Genomic DNA, 21,597 nt, shown 5'->3' with positions numbered 1-21,597 from the left:
TGACACCCTTACCCAGTTAGCTGGCAGCTGTGACCAGCACACTGGTGCAGTTAATAAAAGGACAGGTAATGTTTGTTCCGGTGTTACACACACAGCACGCTCATTTGCTTCAGTTCTTCATTTGCCACACTTCCTACATTTCCTTTTTGTTCCTGGAACACAGGTAAGTAAGGTGAGTTCAAACTAAACCAATTAAAATAAATAACATTTTAACTTAACAAACTTTGTCAGACTTGATTTAAACCAAGATGTTATGTTATATAATCTGTAAAGGTGCAAAACATTAACAAACCTGGGATAGTACATGTTTGCCAATTACAGAATACATATGAGATATGGCTAAATCAAAACAAGAATGTTAACTAAGAATATGGACAAATGGTGTTCTCACCCACTTTGTCACATGAACTCATAAAATGTGAAAAGTAAGTATTAATTTTGCATTGATGGATCTCAGCCATCCGACTGATGGTAGTCTAAGGAACTTGGAAAGAAAACTGACTGGACTTGTTTAAGTTACTTGAAGATGTTTCACTTCTCATCCAAGAAGTTTCTTCAGTTCAAAAACAAAAGGGTGGAGAGTCCCACGTATTTAAAGGCCAGTGGGGGTCGTGCCTTAAGAGGGTCATTGAACCATGATAAATAACAACCCCTGTTTCTTTGTAACATTGCTGTGACAGGGTTTGTGTTTGTGTTGCATATAATTTAACACATTAAACACTTCAAACTACAATAACTGGTTTTTGTGTTCTTGTCAGCAGCAGATTTAAAAACACAGCACAGGTTGGTTTTCCACAGAAACACAGTTCATGTTTATGCTTGAGGCAAATACTGAACTCTATAAGTCAAAAGGAAATAATGTTTGGTATTTATGACTCCATACAACACAAATGAAGTGAACTTAATACAAACAACACATGATCATATTTTATTCTCTGGATGGTGAAGGCTTCAAACTTTACATTTCTGAAATTAAACTTTTTAGAAAATTGTAAAGTTTAAATAAACTGACTATAAATGTTAAAATTTCACATATCTCGCAGCTTTCTGTCCGATCAGAGGTGACAAAAATTGTGTTTCAGGGTTCTGCCAGCTGATTGGCCCTCTTCAACATGCTCAGCCCTCTTCTCTTCCTGTGTGCTTTCATTGCACTGACAGGTAAACACACACACCTGGCAGCTATTTTGAAAGAGTCCTCACAATACTCGAGTCCAAAGCATAACAGTGACGATGACGAAAGCTTTAAGTACAAATAGTCTGACATTCTTAGAAAACTTTCATCTTTTTTTTCTTAGATTTTAAATTATTCTTTAACAATAAAGTAAAACAAATAGCCAAAAAAAAAAAAAATAGTTCACAGAAAACAACCTGCTCCTCCAGAAGCATCTTTAACCCTCGAAATCCTCCAATCAGAGAAAACACGTTCAGATTTACACAGAAAACAACAACAAACCAAATGGATCACAAACAGAATCACTTGTGTTCGTATTATTCATGAAATCAATAAATACAGCTCAAGTTGAATAATTGATTATTCAACTTTTTAAAATGACATTAATGAATAAGTGACATAAAGTCTCTGTGATGACAGCGAGGCTGTGAATATTTTACTGTATCATCTCCTGATGATAATAAAACATGAAAGAAAACCCAACTCAGTAACAATGAAGACGAAATATCAACAAGAAGTCTGCAAAACTGAACACAGATCACATCCTGACATATTTTAAATCCTAAACTTGTCTAAATAATTGTTTCATTATATTTGTGCATCAAAATCAAAATGAACAAGTGAGGTTGCAACACAGCGACTCCAGGAAAACAAACAAAATGTCTCTGAGAGTTCGGGCTTTTGCTGACACTATTACTACCAGTGTTGGGGAGTAACGGAATACATGTACCGCCGTTACGTATTCAGAATACAAAATATGAGTAACTGTATTCCGTTACAGTTACCGTTTAAAAAGGTGGTATTCAGAATACAGTTACTTTGGTGAAATAAATGGAATACACGGCGGTACTTCCCTGTTTCATATTGTCGCGGGTCAGGATTGTTTGGGTTTGTTTGACAGCTACGTTCTGTTGTTAATGTTGTTCCAGGCGGCAGCGTTACGGTTGCCATGGTTACAGGGTGACGCTCTCTCTCTGCGTGTTTCCTGGGTGAGAGAGCGCCTTTGTGTTGTTGTTGTTGTGCTAAGCTAATAGGCAGACTGCTACAGGCATAGCTCTAAAGAATGTAGCATCATGGGCAGTGTAGTCCGTGCTGCAGGGAGAATGGACTACCATACCCGTTATGTGTCTGTGAGCGAGGGAGGAGAGAAAGGAAAAGTCCGAGCTGTCACGGAGCAAAACGGGAGCTGGAAGCATGTAAATATAATAATAACCACAGCAGCCAAGAAGAGAGCCTGAGGAGCCCATTTGTAAGTAAGCTATTAAGACTCAACTGTACACTGTGTTCGTGTTTTCCTCCGGGAAAAATAAGTTCCGTTGGAGCAGCCTTTCAACGCCTCTCTGTCTCCGCAAGCAAAGTTGACCCAGACAACAAAGTAAAGCTAGTTTTCGGCTACCAGCCCGACACGAACCCGACGTATTAGCCCGAGGTCCCTTTACTACGTTTCGGACCTTCAGTAACAGTAATAAATCACAGCAATAGTACATTCACGTAGTTGTAAACAGCATGATAATATATTAAGTATTCCAAAGTATTCAGAATACGTTACTGTCATTGAGTAACGTAATGGAATACATTACAGAATACATTTTGGGGCATGTATTCAGTATTCTGTAGTGGAATACATTTTAAAAGTAACCTTCCCAACACTGATTACTACTACTACGCTGACATTACTTAATACATGAAAAAGTATTTACAGTGGTCCCTCATTTATACTTCCGGCGCCCCCCGTGTGCGGCAGCCTGTTACAGCAGCTCTGCTCATTCTGAGTTTCTTTCTTTCTTATCTTTTTTCTTCTCGTAATTTTTATAACTAACGTATTAGTAATTAGACTCTGCAACCATGTTCTACCGTTTTGTGCTTGTTCTGGTTGTTTTTCTTAGTTTTTTTCTACTTTTTTCACCCGTGTCTGGGGACCCAGTGCAGGGATCCTTTGTTTACAGTAGGGATCAGCTGTTAGCGCTGCGTCCCGCAGCGGTACTGCCGGCGGACAGACTCGACATTCCCAGCGAGCTGAGGAAGAAAAGACGGGGGTGTCGTGCTGGGAAGGGCGCCGTCGCCCGAGAAGAGCGCGTTATCGACCATCTCTTCCTTCTGTAATCATTGGAAACGTAAGATCCTTGACCAATAAGATGGATGAGCTCACGTCGCTAACCTGGTCACAGAGGGAGTACCGGCAATGTAGCATCATGATGCTAACGGAGTCGTGGCTAACACCGCTAACTCCGGACACGAGCGTGACACTACCGGGATTCCAGATGCTGCGAGCGGACAGGACGAGAGAGAGCGGTAAGAGGAAAGGAGGGGGACTGGCAGTGTTTGTGAATGACAGATGGTGTAACCCTGGGCACATCACTGTGAAAGAACAACTCTGCAGCAGAGACATTGAGCTGTTAGCCGTTAGCATGCGTCCGTACTACCTGCCCCGGGAATTCTCGCATGTTATCGCGATAACAGCGTATGTCCCCCCCCCCTCGGCCAACGCGGATGCAGCCCGTGACTCTCTCCACTCTGTGGTCAGCAGACTGCAAACACAATCTCCGAGAGCCCTTCTCATAATATCAGGGGACTTCAATCATGCCTCACTGGACTCCACACTGCCCACCTTCACCCAGTATGTGACCTGCCCAACCAGAGACAATAAAACACTGGACTTCCTCTTCTGCATTGGCATACAGTCATACAGTTCATCACCTCTCCCTCCCCTGGGCAGATCTGATCACAACCTGGTGCACCTTGTCCCTGTGTATGAGCCCTTAGTGCGCAGGGAGCCACCAGCCACCTGCACAGTGCAGAGATGGTCGGAGGAGAGCGAGGAGGCTCTTAAGGATTGTTTTGAGTCGACTGTGTGGGAGGTGATCTGTGACGACCACGGAGAGGACATCGACAGCCTTACTACATGCATTACTGACTATATTAATTTCTGTGTGGATAACACCGTACCTACCAGGACTGTACGGTGTTTCTCCAACAACAAACCTTGGATTACCCCAGAAATTAAAGCCGTCCTCAAGCAGAAGAGGAGGGCCTTCAAATCCAGAGACAAAGAGGAGTTGAAAAGGGTGCAGAGAAAGCTGAGGGGACTGATAAGGAATGGGAAGGACAGCTACAGGCAGAAGATGGAGAACCAGCTTCAGCAAAATAATGTTGGTGAAGTCTGGAGAGGCCTCAGAACCATCTCAGGCCACAAACATCAGAACTCTCTGCCTGGGAGGGATGTGAGGTGGGCAAATGAACTGAATCATTTCTTCAACAGATTTGATTCATCCATGAGGCAGTCTCCAACATCGGCTGCAGACTCACCCACCCCCACTGCTGCTGTTCCACCTCAGACACTTCACACCTCCTCTACTCACCCTGCTCACTCCTCCCCACCCCCAACAACAGCATCCAATACACACTCAACACAAGGCTCCAGCCTGTCTCTCTCAACCACCCAGGTTAGGAGGGAACTGAGGAGGATTAATGGCAAGAAGGCAGCGGGCCCAGATGGCATCAGCTCGAGGGTCGTCAGGTCCTGCGCGGACCAACTGTGTGGTGTGATGGAGCACCTCTTCAACCTGAGCCTGAGGCTGGGACGAGTCCCACAGCTCTGGAAAACCTCCTGTGTTGTTCCAGTGCCAAAGACTTCACGCCCCAAGGACCTCAACAGCTACAGGCCGGTGGCTCTGACATCCCACCTGATGAAGACCCTGGAGCGGCTGGTCCTGGCTCAGCTTCGGCGCCTGGTGAGCTCATCACTGGACCCACTTCAGTTTGCCTACCAGCCTGGCACTGGAGCGGATGATGCCGTCATTCATCTCCTACATCGTTCCCTCGCTCACCTGGAGACCACTGGGAGCACTGTGAGAATCATGTTCTTTGATTTCTCCAGTGCCTTCAACACCATTCTTCCTCGGTTCTGAAGGACAAGCTGGAGAACTCTGGAGTGGACCATCACCTCACTACCTGGATTTTGGACTACCTCACCGACCGACCACAGTATGTGAGGACTCAGGGCTGTGTGTCGGACAGGGTCGTCTGCAGCACGGGGCCCCACAGGAACGGTTCTGGCTCTGTTCCTCTTCACCATCTACACTGCAGACTTCTCCCACAACTCCACCCAGTGCTTCCTGCAGAAGTTCTCTGATGACTCTGCAATAGTCGGCCTCATCACTGATGGGGACGACAAGGAGTACAGAGGACTGACTCAGGACTTTGTGGACTGGTGCCAGCTGAACTACCTCCAGATCAATGCCAGTAAAACCAAGGAGCTGGTGGTAGACTTCCGCAGGCACAAACATCCTCCACTGCAACCACTGAACATCCAAGGTATGGACATTGAGGCTGTGGACAGCTACAGGTACCTTGGTGTTCATCTGAACAACAAACTGGACTGGACTGATAATTCAGACGCCCTCTACAGGAAAGGGCAGAGCAGGCTGTACCTGTTGCGGAGACTCAGGTCGTTTGGAGTGGAGGGCCCTCTCCTGAAGACCTTCTATGACTCTGTGGTGGCCTCAGCCATCTTTTACGGTGTGGTCTGCTGGGGTGGCAGCATCTCTGCTGGGGACAGGAAGAGACTGAACAGGCTGATCCGAAGGGCCAGCTCTGTTCTGGGATGCCCTCTGGACCCAGTGGAGGTGGTGAGTGACAGGAGAATGGCGGCGAAGCTGTCATCCCTGTTGGACAACATCTCCCACCCCATGCATGAGACTGTGACAGCACTGAGCAGCTCGTTCAGTGGCAGGCTGCGGCACCCACGGTGTGGGACGGAGAGATTTCGCAGGTCTTTCCTCCCCACTGCTGTCAGACTCCACAACAAAGACTTTGGCAGCTGATCAAACCCTCACACGTGCAATAAGACTGCTATATGTGCAATTCTTTCTCTGACAAAGTTGTACTTTTGTATTTTCTTACTCAGTTGTATATAGTATTTGTATTCTATTTTATTCTATTGTATATATTATTCTATTTTATTCTATTGTATATAGTATTTTATTTTATTTTATTTTATTTTATTGCATTCCAGTGTTTTCTAATTTCTGCTATATAACTTTGCACTTTTGCTGTAACAAAACAAATTTCCCACCTGTGGGACTAATAAAGGTCATCTTTATCTTTATCTTTTATCACGGGAGTTATAGGTGAAATCCGCATAGTCAGCTTGTCAGCTTTATTTTTTGCAATTATTATAGATGTTTTAAGGCTGTAAAACCCCTCACTACGCACTTTATACACTTTTCTCAGACGGGTATGAACACTTTTCTCTCTTGTTTCTCACACTGTAGCAATTGAAGATTTATGTAAATTTGACAAGCTGAACGTATTTTGTACTGTACAGGAGACACGGCATGGAGGAGATTGATTGACAATGGTCTACACCCAGTCAGGACACAGAACACAATGCGTTGGGGAAAAAAAACATGCAAAATTGCCCCCCCCCCAAAAAAAAAAAAAATCAGCAAAACAGCAGGGCCACAACAGTTATTTCAAAGAAAAGCTGTGATCACACAGAGACTCGATGAGGGCTTTTTTCTTTTAGCTGTTTCAGGAGGTTTCACTTATTGGGTCTCTTTTACAGAAAACTTTTAATGTGAAGGAGCAGCAGCAGGAAGTGTTAGTATTACATCAGCAGTGACTGAACTCATTTCGAACAGTAGCTCTAATCACAGCAAAGAGATCAGTGAAAAGCCAGTTTGATAAAAGCTTCACACTTCACACACAGCTGCTGATTCACAGCTGGATTATTTGATGAATCCGGTTTCAATAAAACCCCTTCTGTTTGTTTGGCTGGCGTTTCCTGTAGCGCCACCATCAGGTTTTTCTCTGAGGTGTCTTGAATATGAGAGCTCCCCCTGGAGTCTGCAGCCCTCATCAGCAGTTCATTAAGATGTATGTTGTTTACCAGGATACTGTATGTCCTTCAATGCACATATTGTACTCAGCCCTAACAAATATGGTATCTAACCAGATTCTTACTCTGGATGGCATTACCTTGGCCTCCAGTAATGCTGTGAGGAACCTTGGAGTCATTTTTGACCAGGACATGTCCTTTAACGCACATATTAAACAAATATGTAAGACTGCTTTCTTCCATTTGCGCAACATCTCTAAAGTTAGAAATATCCTGTCTCAGAGTGATGCTGAAAAACTAGTTCATGCATTTATTACTTCCAGGCTGGACTACTGTAATTCATTATCATCAGGATGTCCTAAAAACTCAGTGAAAAGTCTTCAGCTAATCCAAAATGCTGCAGCAAGAGTACTGACAGGGACTAGAAAGAGAGAACATATTTCTCCTGTTTTGGCTTCCCTTCATTGGCTTCCTGTTAAATCCAGAATTGAATTCAAAATCCTGCTCCTCACATACAAGGTCTTAAATAATCAGGCCCCATCTTATCTTAATGACCTTGTAGTACCATATCACCCTATTAGAGCACTTCGCTCTCGCACTGCAAAGTAGTAAACTGCCATGAACAATCCCAAATCACACCCATATAAAGTTGTGTTGAGCTTAAATTTGGGTATAAAAATGTGAATTCAGTCATTTTTGGTTTTAAAACAAAGTCTCCAACAGATTTCTAAAATAATTGTGTTTTCTTGTTTTTATAAAAGCTCCTCTAATAAATTTGCTTAGGACTAAAATGTTATAAACTTAATAAATCCCAGGGAGCCCAGACTCAGCTAAAATTTAAAAACATCGACAGTGAACTGTTAATAAAATGGTTGTTACATTTAAAAACCTTTCTCAGTCTGTCCCTGTTTTCTTTTTACTCTCTATCATCTCTTTCTGATAAATTTGTCCTGAAACAAACTAACAAGACAGACAAAATGTTTTAATGATATGACATAACTAAATAAAATTCTATAATACTGCACTGGAGAAGAAACTATACAGTTTTTAATCTAGCGTGTTTAGAATAAATATGTGAGTGTGCCAGTTAAACTCTACTATGCACATAATTATTAAAACAAACCTCAGCTGCAACTGTTTAGGGAATAATTCTTCTCTTTAGTGTCATCCCAGGTTTCTAATCTAGTAATAAAATAAAAACTTACCTGAATGCCACAAGTCACATAAAGATGTCTTCAGGTGCTATCCATAGTTGCATTTGATGATGACAAGCAAGGAAGTACAAAAACATCTGATAGCAGGGAGCCCTCAACTGGTGAAGCTCTGACACAGCAGCTATAGAAGGATACAGCTAAAGATGAAGAACATTAGGAAAGATGAGGCAAAATAAGCTGTCTCATTTGTTTATTGATGGTTTACTGATAGGGTATATTTAAGATCTTTGTTTAAATAACATTTGGTGGTACTGTGAGGTCAATGACCCTTTCAGTCAGAATTAAAGGAGACAGCTGGGGCCCCTTAAGGAGGTCATGTCTCTGTGACTGTCACTGCAGACTTTGTACATTGCTACTGCTGCAGTTTGTCAGTCCTCAGGGGCCCTCTGCTGGCCCTACTGCCCTGGGGCACCTAGTAGTTACCTGCCTTACTTGGTGGCACCTCTGCATGCACCAAGAATTTAAAGAATTTAAAGAAATGTAAATGATTTGAATCATTCAAATCCTAATCTTTTGGAGTCGTGTCAGGAAAGGTATCTGCCAAATCTTCCAAACTAAAACACGCAAATTTACTTGCTGTGGTGACCCACTGTGAATAAGGAAGCAGATGACATCACATAAAAAGCTGGCAACACATCTTTAACGCTATGACCAGTGGTGGCTAGTGGTACAAATGTTGGCGCTGGGAATAACTGGGTCCGACTGATTCCAATGTAAAGCCTTTTACAGGTTAGGAAAAAAAATCTCCAAATACAAAATCAGCACACTGTAATATTTCTTAAACCTTAGCAATAAGAAAACAAAAACTTTAAAAACACAAATATCCACACTGTGTACATATTTGTGTGGTCAAAGTCATCCAAGTCTCTTATACTCTCTGCATTCAAATTCAATATTCTTCAAGACAAGAGCGATTATAACATTCTTAAATAAGGCAGGTAATCCATCTAATTGGTAAGGAACAAATTCCAAGCTCCAATTGAAACTCAGCCGCAGACCCTAGTGACTGAAAAATTATTGGTCTGTCCATTTAGCCGGCATTTGGTCGATACATAATTATATTATTCCCAAGAACTTAATATATAATGTAAAGAAGTTTGCACAATAGATGGATTCACTGACATATTGTGACATCAGTTTTTTAAAGTACTGAGATTTATTGAAATCAAATTCCCCAGTATAGGATATTTTTGAATATTCACTTTTATTGTATGTAAATGTGGGCAAAAAATTGAGAGACCTCTTGGTCCATGCTGAGTTTGTATCTGAGAAGCCAAATTGGTGTATTTTTAAAATCTAATTAATGGCATATGCATATGAAATGTGCTAATCAGTTAATTCTGAATCAATTAGTTCTGCCTGATGGTCAAATCATCTTTCCACTCTCCTTTGACTACGATGGCCTTGGTGACTGAGAACCTTCACAGACATCCTCCTGAGGATATCTTTAGATGGGACTGAAACATCGGAGGATTTAAAGGTGTATCTTGAGGAGATCAAATCAGCAAATGTATCTCAACTCACTTATCTGGTAGCCGAGTTGGACAAGTCACATTTCTTTCTAAGTTAGCTTTATGAACTAACCATCCCCAGATTTGTGCACCACAGATAAGAGAACACTTGAACAGGTAGCTAGCTTTAATATTTGGTTGTTTGGCTCCTCCTACTTTGCTGTTTCACAAAGGAAACAGAGGTTTATATTCATGCCATCAGATATGAGCCCACATTTTGTACATCTGAAAAACCATCGTTATTCATTAAAGCTTAGTGGAGGGAACCTGTTAAACTTACACATGAGACCACTGACTGCAAGATGCCATATAATAATTGATAACCTTAAATTGGGCCACCTTTACAGGCTATGCAACTAATTTTGTGCTAAACAGTCTCCTTCAATCCATGTCACAAAGCAACATGCATAATTGTTTGCAAAGATACATTTAGCCCTAATTACTACATTCTGAGACAAACTCTGTGACTACAGAATTTCTTCAGGACGTCTTCATTTATTTTGCTATTTTCTTGTGACATCATCCCTTAAAGCTAACTGCACAAGCTTGTGAATGATCTCTTTTTAGTCGCACTGACGTGAGGGAAATCTCTCTAACTCACATCAGCCCATCTGCTCTGGACTGTGTTTGTACTCATATATGTTGTCTTTCATGTCAGCATCAAATATGATGAGTGAGTGATTTTAAAATGGTCAAATAAAAATCTGAGTGTGTTTGTGGCCTAAATTCACTGGATGTTTCATAACTCGTCTGAAGAATTACTGTAAGAAGGTCGGGTTTCCTGTCACTGCTTTTAAAAAACCCCACAAAGCAGCTAGACCCGAGGAAGGCGGTGGTTGTGACTGCTCACATCTCTGTATGGCACCATGGGTCAAATGTCTCTACAACTCCTCTGTAAGTACGAAAAGCTTTATTTACCTACATTTACAGCTTGATGAAAAAGAGCGGCACAATTAAATAAAATTTGACTCACAGAAAGTTTCTAAATTAAACTTTTGCTTCATTAAACGGTTTAAAAATAAGGTTTAGCGATCAAACCACAGCAGTGTTGAATTACTTTCTCACCTACATCTATAACCTACATCCTGTCCCTGAAAAACACTTTCTGTTTGTCACTGCTGCTTTTTTTTCCTTTTCATTTGGAGTTTGAAGCAAAATTTCACTGAAGCTCACTGAAACTTTGCCTCTCTTTGCAGTTCTGACCTCACTGATCTGCTGCACAACAAACCAAGGTTAGTGAACCTGTTATAGGACATTGAAAAGTTAAAGGTGAAACGGGAAGTTTTTGGTGCTGAACATTGCGCTGTTCTACAAAAAAGAAGTCACAACAGAATGAAGTGGATCCAATAATGAGCAGAATAACCTGCAGAATGAAATGTTTAATCCATTTATCAACGCTTCTTCATAATCAACACCCTGATTTAACCAGAAATACCCAAAAATTATGGTAAAAGTTTAAAAAAGAAAAAAAAATCCTCTTTAGTTTCATTCAGACAGACCTTCAGAATTATATCTGCACAGCCAGCAGCTGGTCAACTAAAGAGCCAACTTCAACCTGCAAGCATCTGTGAGGCTTAAATAAATAAAATATGTTAACTGGGTGGTGTTTTACCATCTGATAAACCTTCCAACTCATTAATCTATTGCTACACTCTTGTATAGTTTTTTTTCTTCTGCACCTCAAATAGACCAAAAACAAAGTCCCTGATATTTATTTAAAACCCAGACTCGCTCATGTTTCTCAGCACGACTGACTGTGAGTCCCAGCAGCTCTCAGCTGTTCTACGGAGACTTTGTGTCTCTGAGCTGTGAGGAGGACGACAGCTCTGCTGGATGGACTCTGAGGAGAAACACAACCTTTGAAACCAGGACTCAGTGTGGAGATGGGTGGGGAACACCAGCTGGCTCGTCCTGTAACATCAGCTACGTTGACCCGCTGGACAGCGGGGTTTACTGGTGTGAGTCCAGAGAGAAAGCAACTAGCAAGAGCATCCACCTGACAGTCAGTGGTAAGCTCAGCACATACAGTGGTGTGAAAAGTGTTTGCTCCCTTCCTGATTTCATTTTTTCTGTATGTTTGTCACACTTAAATGTTTCAAATCAAACAAATTTAAATATTAGACAAAAATAACACAACTAAAACACAAAATGCAGTTTCTAAATGAAGGGAAAAATTATACAAACCTACATGGCCCTGTAGGAAAAAGTTATTGCCCCCTAAACACTAATCTAACACTAATCACACTAGCACCACCATACTTTACTGTTGGTATGATGTTCCTTTTCTTAGATGCTGTTAATTTTATGCCAGATGTAAGAGAGCACACATCTTTGACTAGTTGCTTCCTTATGGTAGAATTGTGAATTCTGACTTTAACTGAGGCACATGAAGTCTGCAGTTCTGTGGATGTTTTTTTGATGTCTTTCGTGACCTCTTCGATGAGTTGCAGCACTCTTAGGGTAATTTTGGCCACTCCTGGGGATATTCACCACAGTTCCATGTTTTTGGCATTTGCAGATAATAGCTTTCTCTCTGGTTCACTGGAGTCCCACAGCTTCAGAAATTGCTTTATAACCTTTTCCAAACTGAAAGATTTCAAATGCTTTGTTTTTGATTTGCTCCTGAATTTCCTTGGATCCTGGCATAATGTCTGGCTTTTGAGGATCTTGTGATCTACTCCATTTGTCAGGCAGTTGCTACTTAAATTATTTCTTTATCTAAAAAAGGTGTGGCGGTAATCAGGGTTTCCAAAGATATGATACACCACAATTAACTTTGCACACAGACCATGTAGGTTTAGATTTTTTATCCTCTTAATAATAAACACCTTCATTTAGAAACTGTATTTTCTCTTTACTTGTGTTGTCTTTGTCTAATATTTAAATTTGTTTGATGATCTGAAAGTGTGACAAAATATATGAACTCAGGAAGGCAGTAAACACTTTTTCAAGCCATTGTACATATAATTTTTATTTATTTACTTATTATATTATTAGGATTTCCATCATTATTACCAGAGTTATGAGTCTTTGAAGGACATTGAGCTTAGCAGGAAATTGGTACTTTTTGAGTCACCTTATCTTTACAGAATGTTTGAGTCTCCATAACATTTAAGTAAAGAAGACAGTCTTAAGATCTTTTGGGGATAAAAAAAACATCTTTGAATGCTGTTGAAACTGCACATACTCCAAGTGAATTTCAGCCCACTCTTATATTATTCTGGGGGTCTGTGACTCTGAAATATATAAACGTCATAGTATGAGGTTCAAACATTGCAATGGCTTCAAATAGTTACTGTTAAAGTTATTGGTTATTTTTGTTTTTTTAATCAGCTGATTCTGAAGTTGTGAGGTGGAACGTTTTTCAGATTTGACTTATGGAATGATCCCACAGCCATTCTTCTAAGTTAGCCCTCTGCTACTTTCATGCTCTTATTGTGTACTTAGATAAGGGGGGAAGTGTGTATCACGCTTTAGCCCTTAAAGTTGGTACCTGTGGATCAGAGTGTGGAGTTAGTGTTGATGAAGCTGTGTGTAAATGGATGAAATGCTGTAGTTTGTCTCTGTGTTGAGGTGGATCAGTGATCCTGCAGAGTCCTGTCCTCCCTGTGATGGAGGGAGATGACGTCACTCTGCTCTGTAAAACAAAGACCACTCCCTCCAACCTCCCAGCTGCTTTCTATAAAGATGGCTCCCTCATCAGGAAGCAGCCTACAGGTCACATGACCATCCAGCATGTTTCCAGGTCTGATGAAGGCCTCTACAAGTGTGACATCAGCGGTCATGGACAGTCTCCATCCAGCTGGATCACTGTCACAGGTGAGGAGCTTCACTCTGATTATCACTCTTATTTTATCCACGTATTTACTGTAACAGGTGGGATTCTCTCTGCAGGTGAACTTAAAATAACTGCATCTGCTCCTGACTCACCTCTTTCACCTGAGCCCACCTCCCCCCAACTTGTGTTCATACTGATATGGTACCTCATGGTGTTCTGTCCGTACTTCATCTCCACTCTCCTCTTGGTTTCTTTATATCGACACAGAACCACAGGTAACACTCTGAATCGTTCATTGATCAATCAATATGCTGACAATTAACTCATCTCTCTCTGAACTCTTCATGTGTGTATTCTGTTTTTATTTTATTTATAAAAACATATCTATTATATTATTTATATTCTACCTTTTCTGACTGCAGGTCAGATGCTAAAGTCTCATGCCCAGCCTAAGCATGGATTTGACAACAATTATGATGATGGCATCCATGCTGTCACCACAGAGCATCACTTTTGATTTTCTGCACTAAAATGTGATTTTAAAAAGAGACTTGACCTTTAGATAGAGTTAAAGATCAAGTCTCTTTTTAGAGTCACATTTTAGTCCAGCTAAGGGTTACTAGAGCCTATCCCAGCTGCCACAGAGTGAGAGGTGGAGTACACCCTGAACAGTTTGCCAATCTTTTGCAGGGCTAACAATGAGAGACAGACAACCATTTACAAATGGAATTTAGAATTACTAGTTAACCTAACCCCACTAACTGCATGTCTTTGGACTGTGGGAGGAGCGGGAGTACCTGGAGAGAAACTACAAAAAAAAAAACAACAACAACACAGATGGCATATTTGAACCCATGACCTTCTTGCTGTGAGGCAACAGGGCTAACCACTGCAGTACCTTTAAACTGAAAGCTTTTACTTTGTGCATTGTGTTTGTATTAGTTTTTATGCCACTTTTAGGGTGTTTTTCTTCTACTTCTATATTTTTTTCAACCTTTTGTAGTCTTTTGAATCCTGTATTGGTCATTTTATTGTTCTTTCATATCATTGTTGTAGTTTGGGCTCTAAATAATTTTTTTTATTACACCATTAAGTGCATCTGCACAACAAATGTGAAATAAAAATATATTTTTGTATGTTTCTGTAGTTATTGTCATTACTTTATTCACTATTTCGATTATTTTTTCTCTTAATAAATTTTCTTTGGACTAGTTAGTGTGTTTTTTACAATATGTATATGTATCCCACATTTTTATTCGATTTTACAGTTTTATGCAGCTAAAATTGAAAATGTTAAAGGAATTATAATACATTGATTAAAAAAAAACTGAAGATCATTTTACGTCATTTTCATATAATGATATCTCGTTTTTTTACGTTCTCATTGATTAAAGCTTATTACGGCTTCTGTAAAAAAAAAATAAAAAATCGACGCACAAAAGAGGACGGCTGAGGTGACCCGGGAACGTTTGTGACGGTCTCTGTTTCTAGTAGGAGAAAATGAAACGGGCACCAAAACCGGAAACGCTCTCAGATTGTAAACAATGCTGCGAGTGACTAAGTATTTGATATAAACATTAAAGCAGTGGTTGCGGTGATGAGCGGAAACACAGCGGACCGTTTGGCTGACATGCCTAAAGCCGAGGCACTGCGGGAGTTTGTTACAGAGAAGCTCGCCGCCGCCTCCCGGGAGATCTTAGCGGCTGTGGACAGACTGGTGGCCGGGTACGAGGAGGAGGCTTCGGGCTTCAGACAGGAGATCGACCGGCAGAAGAGACAGCTGGAGCTTCTACCGCATGAAGCCACGCTAAACAAAGCGGGTGGGTCATTTTCTTTGTAGCATATAAACGAGAATTCAGCAAGCCTGTTCTCAAAGTGATCTCCCTGTTGGAGCTCAGTCTGGGGGGAGTTGTCTTTTCTCCTCGTCTTTCCTCATGTTGTACATTTTTCCATTGTTCGTTTCCGGGTCGCTGCTCGTGCGGCTGACCGGCCAGCTACCTAGCCTGAACTGTCTCCCCAATGTGATGTTTGTGTATTGTATGTACGGTCGGCAAGGTCAGTGTCTTAGTTGCCCCTTGGGGATAAATAAAGTCTTCTGAAGTATGTGTTTTTTTCCCAGCCATGTTTGTCTTTATACCATTTATTTTCATTTCATTTTCATTTTTCATTTCTTTATTTATTTCACACATTTTATATTCGCAGTATTAACAGCCCGGCAGCCATGTTTGTGTTAACTGTGTACAATCATGTCCTTTACACTTTTAAAATTGATTCTGAATGGCAGAATAGTAGATTTTGTCATTGAAGTCTGGCATGTGTGGTCTATAACATTAAAAGCAGAGCATCGTAGACAATAATATTAATACAAGCTAAGATAAGATAAACCTTTATTAGTCCCACATGTGTTGTGTCATAGCAGAGAGTGGACAGCGCAAGTAGCAAAACTTAAGAAAAACAATGGAATAGGATAAGATAAGAATAAAACAATTCTGTTTTCAAAGAGGCTCTTCTACTTTGTTCTTGTTTTCTTCAGTATCAAAGTCCAGCAGGAGCTTCAGTCCTGTTGAGGAAGAGGAGGGTGAGAAAGAAGAGTCTCATGAGAATCTGCAGACGGCGGACATAACCGGTCCATCAAGGTTGAAAATGAACCATCCTTACCTGTATATCGGATGATTTCCATTTTAATATTGGCCATTTCAGACTGTAATTAGCCTGTGGATGATCTCTGTCTTTAAGGTCTTCACCACACCAGTGTGAGACAGAAAGAAGAAATCTTGCCAGAGCTCAGAACCACATAGACCTCAAGATCAGCATCCTGGAGCACTCTCAGACCAGCCTGCTCTTGAAAAATGGTAATAAGTATTTCAATGTAATAAAAAGTATAAAAAGAATATATATATATAAAAATAAAAAAGTTAAAAAATGGTAACAAGTTAATTAACTAGCCCCTCCCATAACCCTTTCTTGAGCCACAGCACATTTTTTTAGGATTAAAAGTATCCTGCAGCACATCGCCACCCAAAAATGTTACACACGACAGATTGCAGTGGCAATTTAGTTTCTCACTTTATTCATACTCCGTGTACTCACAGTCTCTCTCTATTTTTAGTTTTTATGGCAGCCATGCTTGAAAAGCCCAGGGTTACTCGTAGTAGGCAGTAGTTAATGCATTCACATACTTGAGTGTCTATACCAGCCTCCTGGTGGGGGAGGCTGGTACAATACAAAGCTTTAAACCATGGTCTTGTCTAAGTGTAAGTAGTTTTACTGCAGTGCTGTGCTGCACAGCAACTATCAAACCTCCACATGGGAGCAATGAGGCCTTACGCACCATTTCAAGTTCCTCACATAAAGTTGGAAATACAGTGGTTCCTCGTTTATCTGGGGAATTACGTTCCAAAAATAACCCGCGATAGGTGAAATCTGTGTAGTAGCCAACTTTATTTTTTACAATTATGATAGATGTTTGAAGGCTGTAAAACCCCTCACTACACATTATACACTTTTCTCAGACAGGCATGAACATTTTCACACTTTTCTCTCTTGGTTAAACACTCTCAAAGTTCAAACCTTTGTAGAAAAAAAAGGTCCAGTGTTATAGAATGAAACCAAAGTTGCCTTTGATGGTGCAAAACATTCCATCGGCATTGTTGTGTTTGTTGGGGAAAAAACTTACAAACATACAGTACAGCACTTCAGAGTCACACTGCTAGCGATCGAAGATTTATGTAAATTTGACAAACTGAACACATTCTGTACTGTACAGGAGATAATGCACGAGATTGATTGACACTGATCTACAGCCAATCAGGAAGCAGAACAGAGCGCAGTGTAAAAAAAACAAAAAAAAAAAACAACAGCATGCAAAACTGCACACAAAAAAATCCGCGAAACAGCGAGTCCGCGAAAAGTGAACCGCGTTATAGCGACTGACCACTGTATGCGTCTTTTTAGAGATTTTTTTTTTTTTACATTTTATGCTTGACCATCTCTGATTTACATGAGTTTTATGTAAATTTATATGTAATATTTGCTGTTTTTTTTTTAATGTTCATATATCAAATACTTTTCAAGATACAATTTATTTTTATTTTTATTTTGAAAATTGGTCCAGTGACAGACTTCTGTTACGGTTTTTTTCGCATCATTTGAATGTAACACATTTTGAAACTTGGTCTCTCAACTCAGAGAAACACCTATTTTATACCATATCTCACTGTGTTGTTCATCTTCCACCTTCATGGCTGAATTAAATAAAAAGAGAATTTTATATTAAAAAGCTAATCCTTTGGAGTTTTCCACTGGAGGAGCTAAGTGCAAAATGAAGATGCAACTCTGAAAGCTTTAAGGACCTTTGGCAGGACCAGTGATCTACATGCTGACATCCCTAAAGGAGATTTTAAATTCACTGGAAATATTAATGTCACAATCTCTTCTTTTTTTCTTTTCTTTTTTTTTTTTTAACTTTTTTTTACTAACTATGTCGTCACTATTTACTGTAAATGTTTTTTATTTTTAAAAATGTTAAAGGGTCAAGTGTAAAAAGCTAAGCAGCTGTTTCTATGCTCCCCTATCTGTTAGTCCTGAAGAAATGTCCAGTCCTGAAGCTGAAGTGTCCGCGGGGACAGCAAGAGGCGGACTTCCTGAACCTGCTTAGATCCACCTGCCCGCAGCTGGCCGGAGACAACAAACCTTTTGACATCTTAACGTTGGACAAGAAGCGTAAATTACAACCTCTGAAACTAGAGACGCTGACGCCAGAGGAGATCCACAGAAGCATTACGGGATGGGGGCGGTCTACGGTCTACATTCGACTGAAGGTAGTTTAGACTCTGTAACCTTTGAGATGGAACAGCACTTTTTTTTTATTAAGCAGTATTTCTTTTACGTTGTTAGTGCTGAGTGTTTTTTTTTTTTTTTTGTTGCTTTTTTCAGACTCAAGAGGTGCATCAGCCCAGAGAAGAAGACCTTCATCGTCTTCAAACTGAAAACATGAACTCTGCTGTCTTAACTAATGATGAGACCAGACAACAGACAAGGTAACTCACAAAAAAGTATCGCCTAGTGCTGTAAAATATCTGGACAATCAACACATGTTTTGGATGTTATGGATCGGCTCGTGATTGTTGCTCCAGTTCATCCCATTCGTGTTGGGTTTGGTTGAGTTTACGACACTGCCACACCGAACTGGAAAAATATTTTATTAAGGTTCTGGTTTTGTTAATTTGGAGATTATCATGTTTCAATCTGGAAAGTGAGACGTTCCAAACATGTGTCAGTGAGGCGTTATGTGAGTAGTGAGGCATGAAATATAACCAAACAAATGCAAATGGAGTAACAAATTGGTGAATTTGAAGGTTTCTTGGATGCTAAAATCCAGTCATTTGGAACCCATTTTCTAGTATGCTGACTTAGTCACTGGTGCAAGTGTCAATTTTTGGGGGTCTCATTGAATAGCCGGCAGATATCCAAGCTAGGGCTTCCTGTTTTGTTCATCAGCCAGCCTTTACAAATACAAAGTCATTGTCAGCTGATGACCATTAAGGGCTTTTGGTGACCCTGTGTGTCCAGTGATTATTTAGTCCAATCAAAATTTAGGCTCACTGATAGCAGCATGTCTTTTAACTGTAGCCAAGTTAAAAATTAAGCTTGCCTCAAGTTAGTCCATGTAAGTGCAGAAAAGGCAAGGTACTTAAAGTGAACATCTTTCATTCTGTCAGTCCAAAAGTGGACTTGGCAGCCAGTTATGAATCTTAAAGGTCTGGAGCTTTTGTGCCTTAAACTCTTTCTAACTTTGGTTAAGGGCAGTATTAGATTTGAGATAAGATTGGTGAACTCTCCACAGTGAACTTTGCCTCTCGCCCCACTCGGACTGGAAACTGGACCACAATCTTGATGAAAATGGATGGATAATAGCATATATCCAGCTTGCTGTGACTCTCGTGCATTTTTCAGTGCCTCGGTTAGCAGATTGTTTAGTGTGTCTGCTTCGAGAGGAGTGGGCAGAATATGCCTCAGCCTAGAGTGCCAAGGAGTGCAAGAACAGTGAAGAAAGGCTTTTACTTGGCTTTAAATATTTGTTCCCAGCAAAATTAGATTTTGTACTTAAAAAATTTCAAAATATCTTCAGGTTTCACGTTTGGCTGTGTAGCACTGGCTTATCATACTGTACTCTATTGTAATGTAGACTTTAAACCCGGTTAATTTTTGCTTCTGGTTTCTACAGCAGCCTTGCCCAAGAGATTGACGGCAGCAAATCAGAGATTGCGTCTGGCAGAGAAGAAAATGAGATAGAAATGGGAGAAGCTGATAGTGAAGAACCGGCTGCAGATCTTATAGCCGGCTCTGCAGCTGAGGGGAAAGAAAGTTTCAGGAACTGCAACAAAAGGAAAGAAGAAAAAGTAGAAGGGAATGAGAAGTCCAAAAATGAACTGAAGAGATGTGATTCTAAAATGCAGTCTAGGATGTCAAAAAAGCAAAAGATCAGACATCCTGGCATCACTCGGACTAAGACTGAGAAAAGTGTTGCTAATCTTTCCTGCTTGGTCTGTGGAGCTCTGCACATGTCAGAAGTTATGCTTGTTAAACATGCCTGGAGTCACGGAAACGATCCAGGAAGTGTTTGCGGAGCATGTGGAGAGCGCTCAGAGTCTGTGGAGGTCTTAAAGGATCATCTTCAAAGTCGACACAAAACTGATGACTGTCACATCTGTGGAGAGTCTTTCCTTAGTGCTCTCAGCCTCGACGAGCACGTAGCCTGCCACTCAGGGGAGAAACCATACAAATGTGATGTTTGCCATAATGAATTTGCACTAAAGGCTTCCCTGGAGGATCATCGAAAACTTCACGAGGAGGGGAAGCGTCACAAATGTCACACCTGTCATAAAGTGTTTGAACTCAAAGAGCAGTTAAAGGCTCATCACCGGACTCACACCAACAGGAAGACACACCTCTGCGGTGTGTGCGGTAAATCCCTCTGCGACTACAGATCGTTATCCCGCCACAAAATGACCCATTCTGGGGAAAGACCCCACGGCTGTAAGATTTGCGGGAGGCGTTTTAAACTTCCTGGGACTCTGAGGCAACACGAGAAGATTCACACAAACAGAGAGAGGTCATACCTCTGTGACATTTGCTGCAAAATGTTCCTGACTAGTGCGCAGCTGGAGATCCACATGAGGATTCATACCAACGAAAAGCCGTATCACTGCAGCGAGTGTGGCAAGGGATTCAGCACCAAGGGCCCGTTGACCGTTCACAAGCGGGTCCACAGCGGCGAGACGCCCTACCACTGCCCAGACTGTGGCTGGTCCTTCAAACGCAAGACCAACCTAGACAACCACTTAGTGCTTCACTCAGGCATCAAGCCATTTGTGTGCGGGATTTGTGGGAAAGCTTGCGCACGAAAAGAATACTTGACTGTTCACATGAGGACCCACAATGGAGAGAGACCATACAAGTGTACCCTCTGTGACAAAGCCTTTACTCAGAGCCATTGTCTAAAAACACACATGAAGAGCCACCAGGCACCAGGATCTGCAACGTAACACCTAAAAGTTCTGGTTTGATTTTTTGTTTTTAAACATCCACACGTCGAATCTCTCTTCAGCTTATCAAATTCGGGGGTCGCAAGGAGGCTGGAGCCTATCCCAGCTACCGTAGAGTGAGAGGAAGGATACATCCTGGACAGGTCACTAGTCTATCACAGGCTGTTTAAACAGAACAGTGAAAGTTAACTTATTTGCCTTTAGCTTTATTTATTGTTGTTTTACATTAATAAACGTGTACATGTATTAGCCCTGTGAGACGTCTCTAATAAAACCTTTGCTACAATCGTTATTGTACTGTGTATCTTTCAGTGTTGCTGCACTTACAACAGAGGATGTGCAGTCAAACCTTTTAAGGCTGTCATCCTGTGACATAAAATAAATTTGTATAGTAATGCTAGTAAGATTTATAAAATGATAGCCACTTTTTAGACTTTATGAGCCTAAATCACAGAGCTCACTTAGGTTTTTAACCTAGCTTCTTAGAAATTCTTTTACTTTGTGTACTGACCTCTGGATATTTTTTAAACTTGAACA

The 21,597-nt window shown here is 40.9% G+C and overlaps 2 protein-coding genes across 2 annotated transcripts; both read left to right on the top strand.

Annotated features, from left to right (window-relative positions):
* The first annotated feature begins 10,560 nt into the window (after positions 1-10,560).
* On the top strand, positions 10,561-14,585 carry LOC120439364 (Fc receptor-like protein 5). Its single transcript, XM_039610284.1, has 6 exons — positions 10,561-10,629; positions 10,932-10,967; positions 11,481-11,744; positions 13,309-13,554; positions 13,630-13,788; positions 13,936-14,585. Exons 1-6 carry the CDS (start codon positions 10,602-10,604, stop codon positions 14,028-14,030), a joined length of 828 nt encoding a protein of 275 aa, XP_039466218.1. The 5' UTR covers positions 10,561-10,601; the 3' UTR covers positions 14,031-14,585.
* A 440-nt stretch (positions 14,586-15,025) lies between these two features.
* On the top strand, positions 15,026-21,336 carry LOC116329336 (zinc finger protein 2-like). Its single transcript, XM_031751342.2, has 6 exons — positions 15,026-15,333; positions 16,047-16,149; positions 16,250-16,365; positions 18,095-18,333; positions 18,449-18,552; positions 19,740-21,336. Exons 1-6 carry the CDS (start codon positions 15,111-15,113, stop codon positions 21,058-21,060), a joined length of 2,106 nt encoding a protein of 701 aa, XP_031607202.1. The 5' UTR covers positions 15,026-15,110; the 3' UTR covers positions 21,061-21,336.
* The last annotated feature ends 261 nt before the right edge of the window (positions 21,337-21,597 follow it).

The sequence above is a fragment of the Oreochromis aureus genome, linkage group 3, assembly GCF_013358895.1.
Source record: "Oreochromis aureus strain Israel breed Guangdong linkage group 3, ZZ_aureus, whole genome shotgun sequence".
NCBI classification, from domain to species: domain Eukaryota; kingdom Metazoa; phylum Chordata; class Actinopteri; order Cichliformes; family Cichlidae; genus Oreochromis; species Oreochromis aureus.
This window is presented reverse-complemented; position numbering and strand designations above follow the sequence as displayed.

Excerpts from the sequence above, each read along its gene's own strand:
- LOC120439364 (XM_039610284.1), top strand. The coding sequence starts at position 10,602 with ATGGGTCAAATGTCTCTACAACTCCTCT. Across the intron at positions 11,745-13,308 it reads CATCCACCTGACAGTCAGTG|GTGGATCAGTGATCCTGCAG; the intron begins GTAAGCTCAGCA and ends CTCTGTGTTGAG. Across the intron at positions 13,555-13,629 it reads CAGCTGGATCACTGTCACAG|GTGAACTTAAAATAACTGCA; the intron begins GTGAGGAGCTTC and ends TTCTCTCTGCAG.
- LOC116329336 (XM_031751342.2), top strand. The coding sequence starts at position 15,111 with ATGAGCGGAAACACAGCGGACCGTTTGGCTGACATGCCTAAAGCCGAG. Across the intron at positions 16,366-18,094 it reads CAGCCTGCTCTTGAAAAATG|TCCTGAAGAAATGTCCAGTC; the intron begins GTAATAAGTATT and ends CCTATCTGTTAG. Across the intron at positions 18,553-19,739 it reads GAGACCAGACAACAGACAAG|CAGCCTTGCCCAAGAGATTG; the intron begins GTAACTCACAAA and ends TGGTTTCTACAG.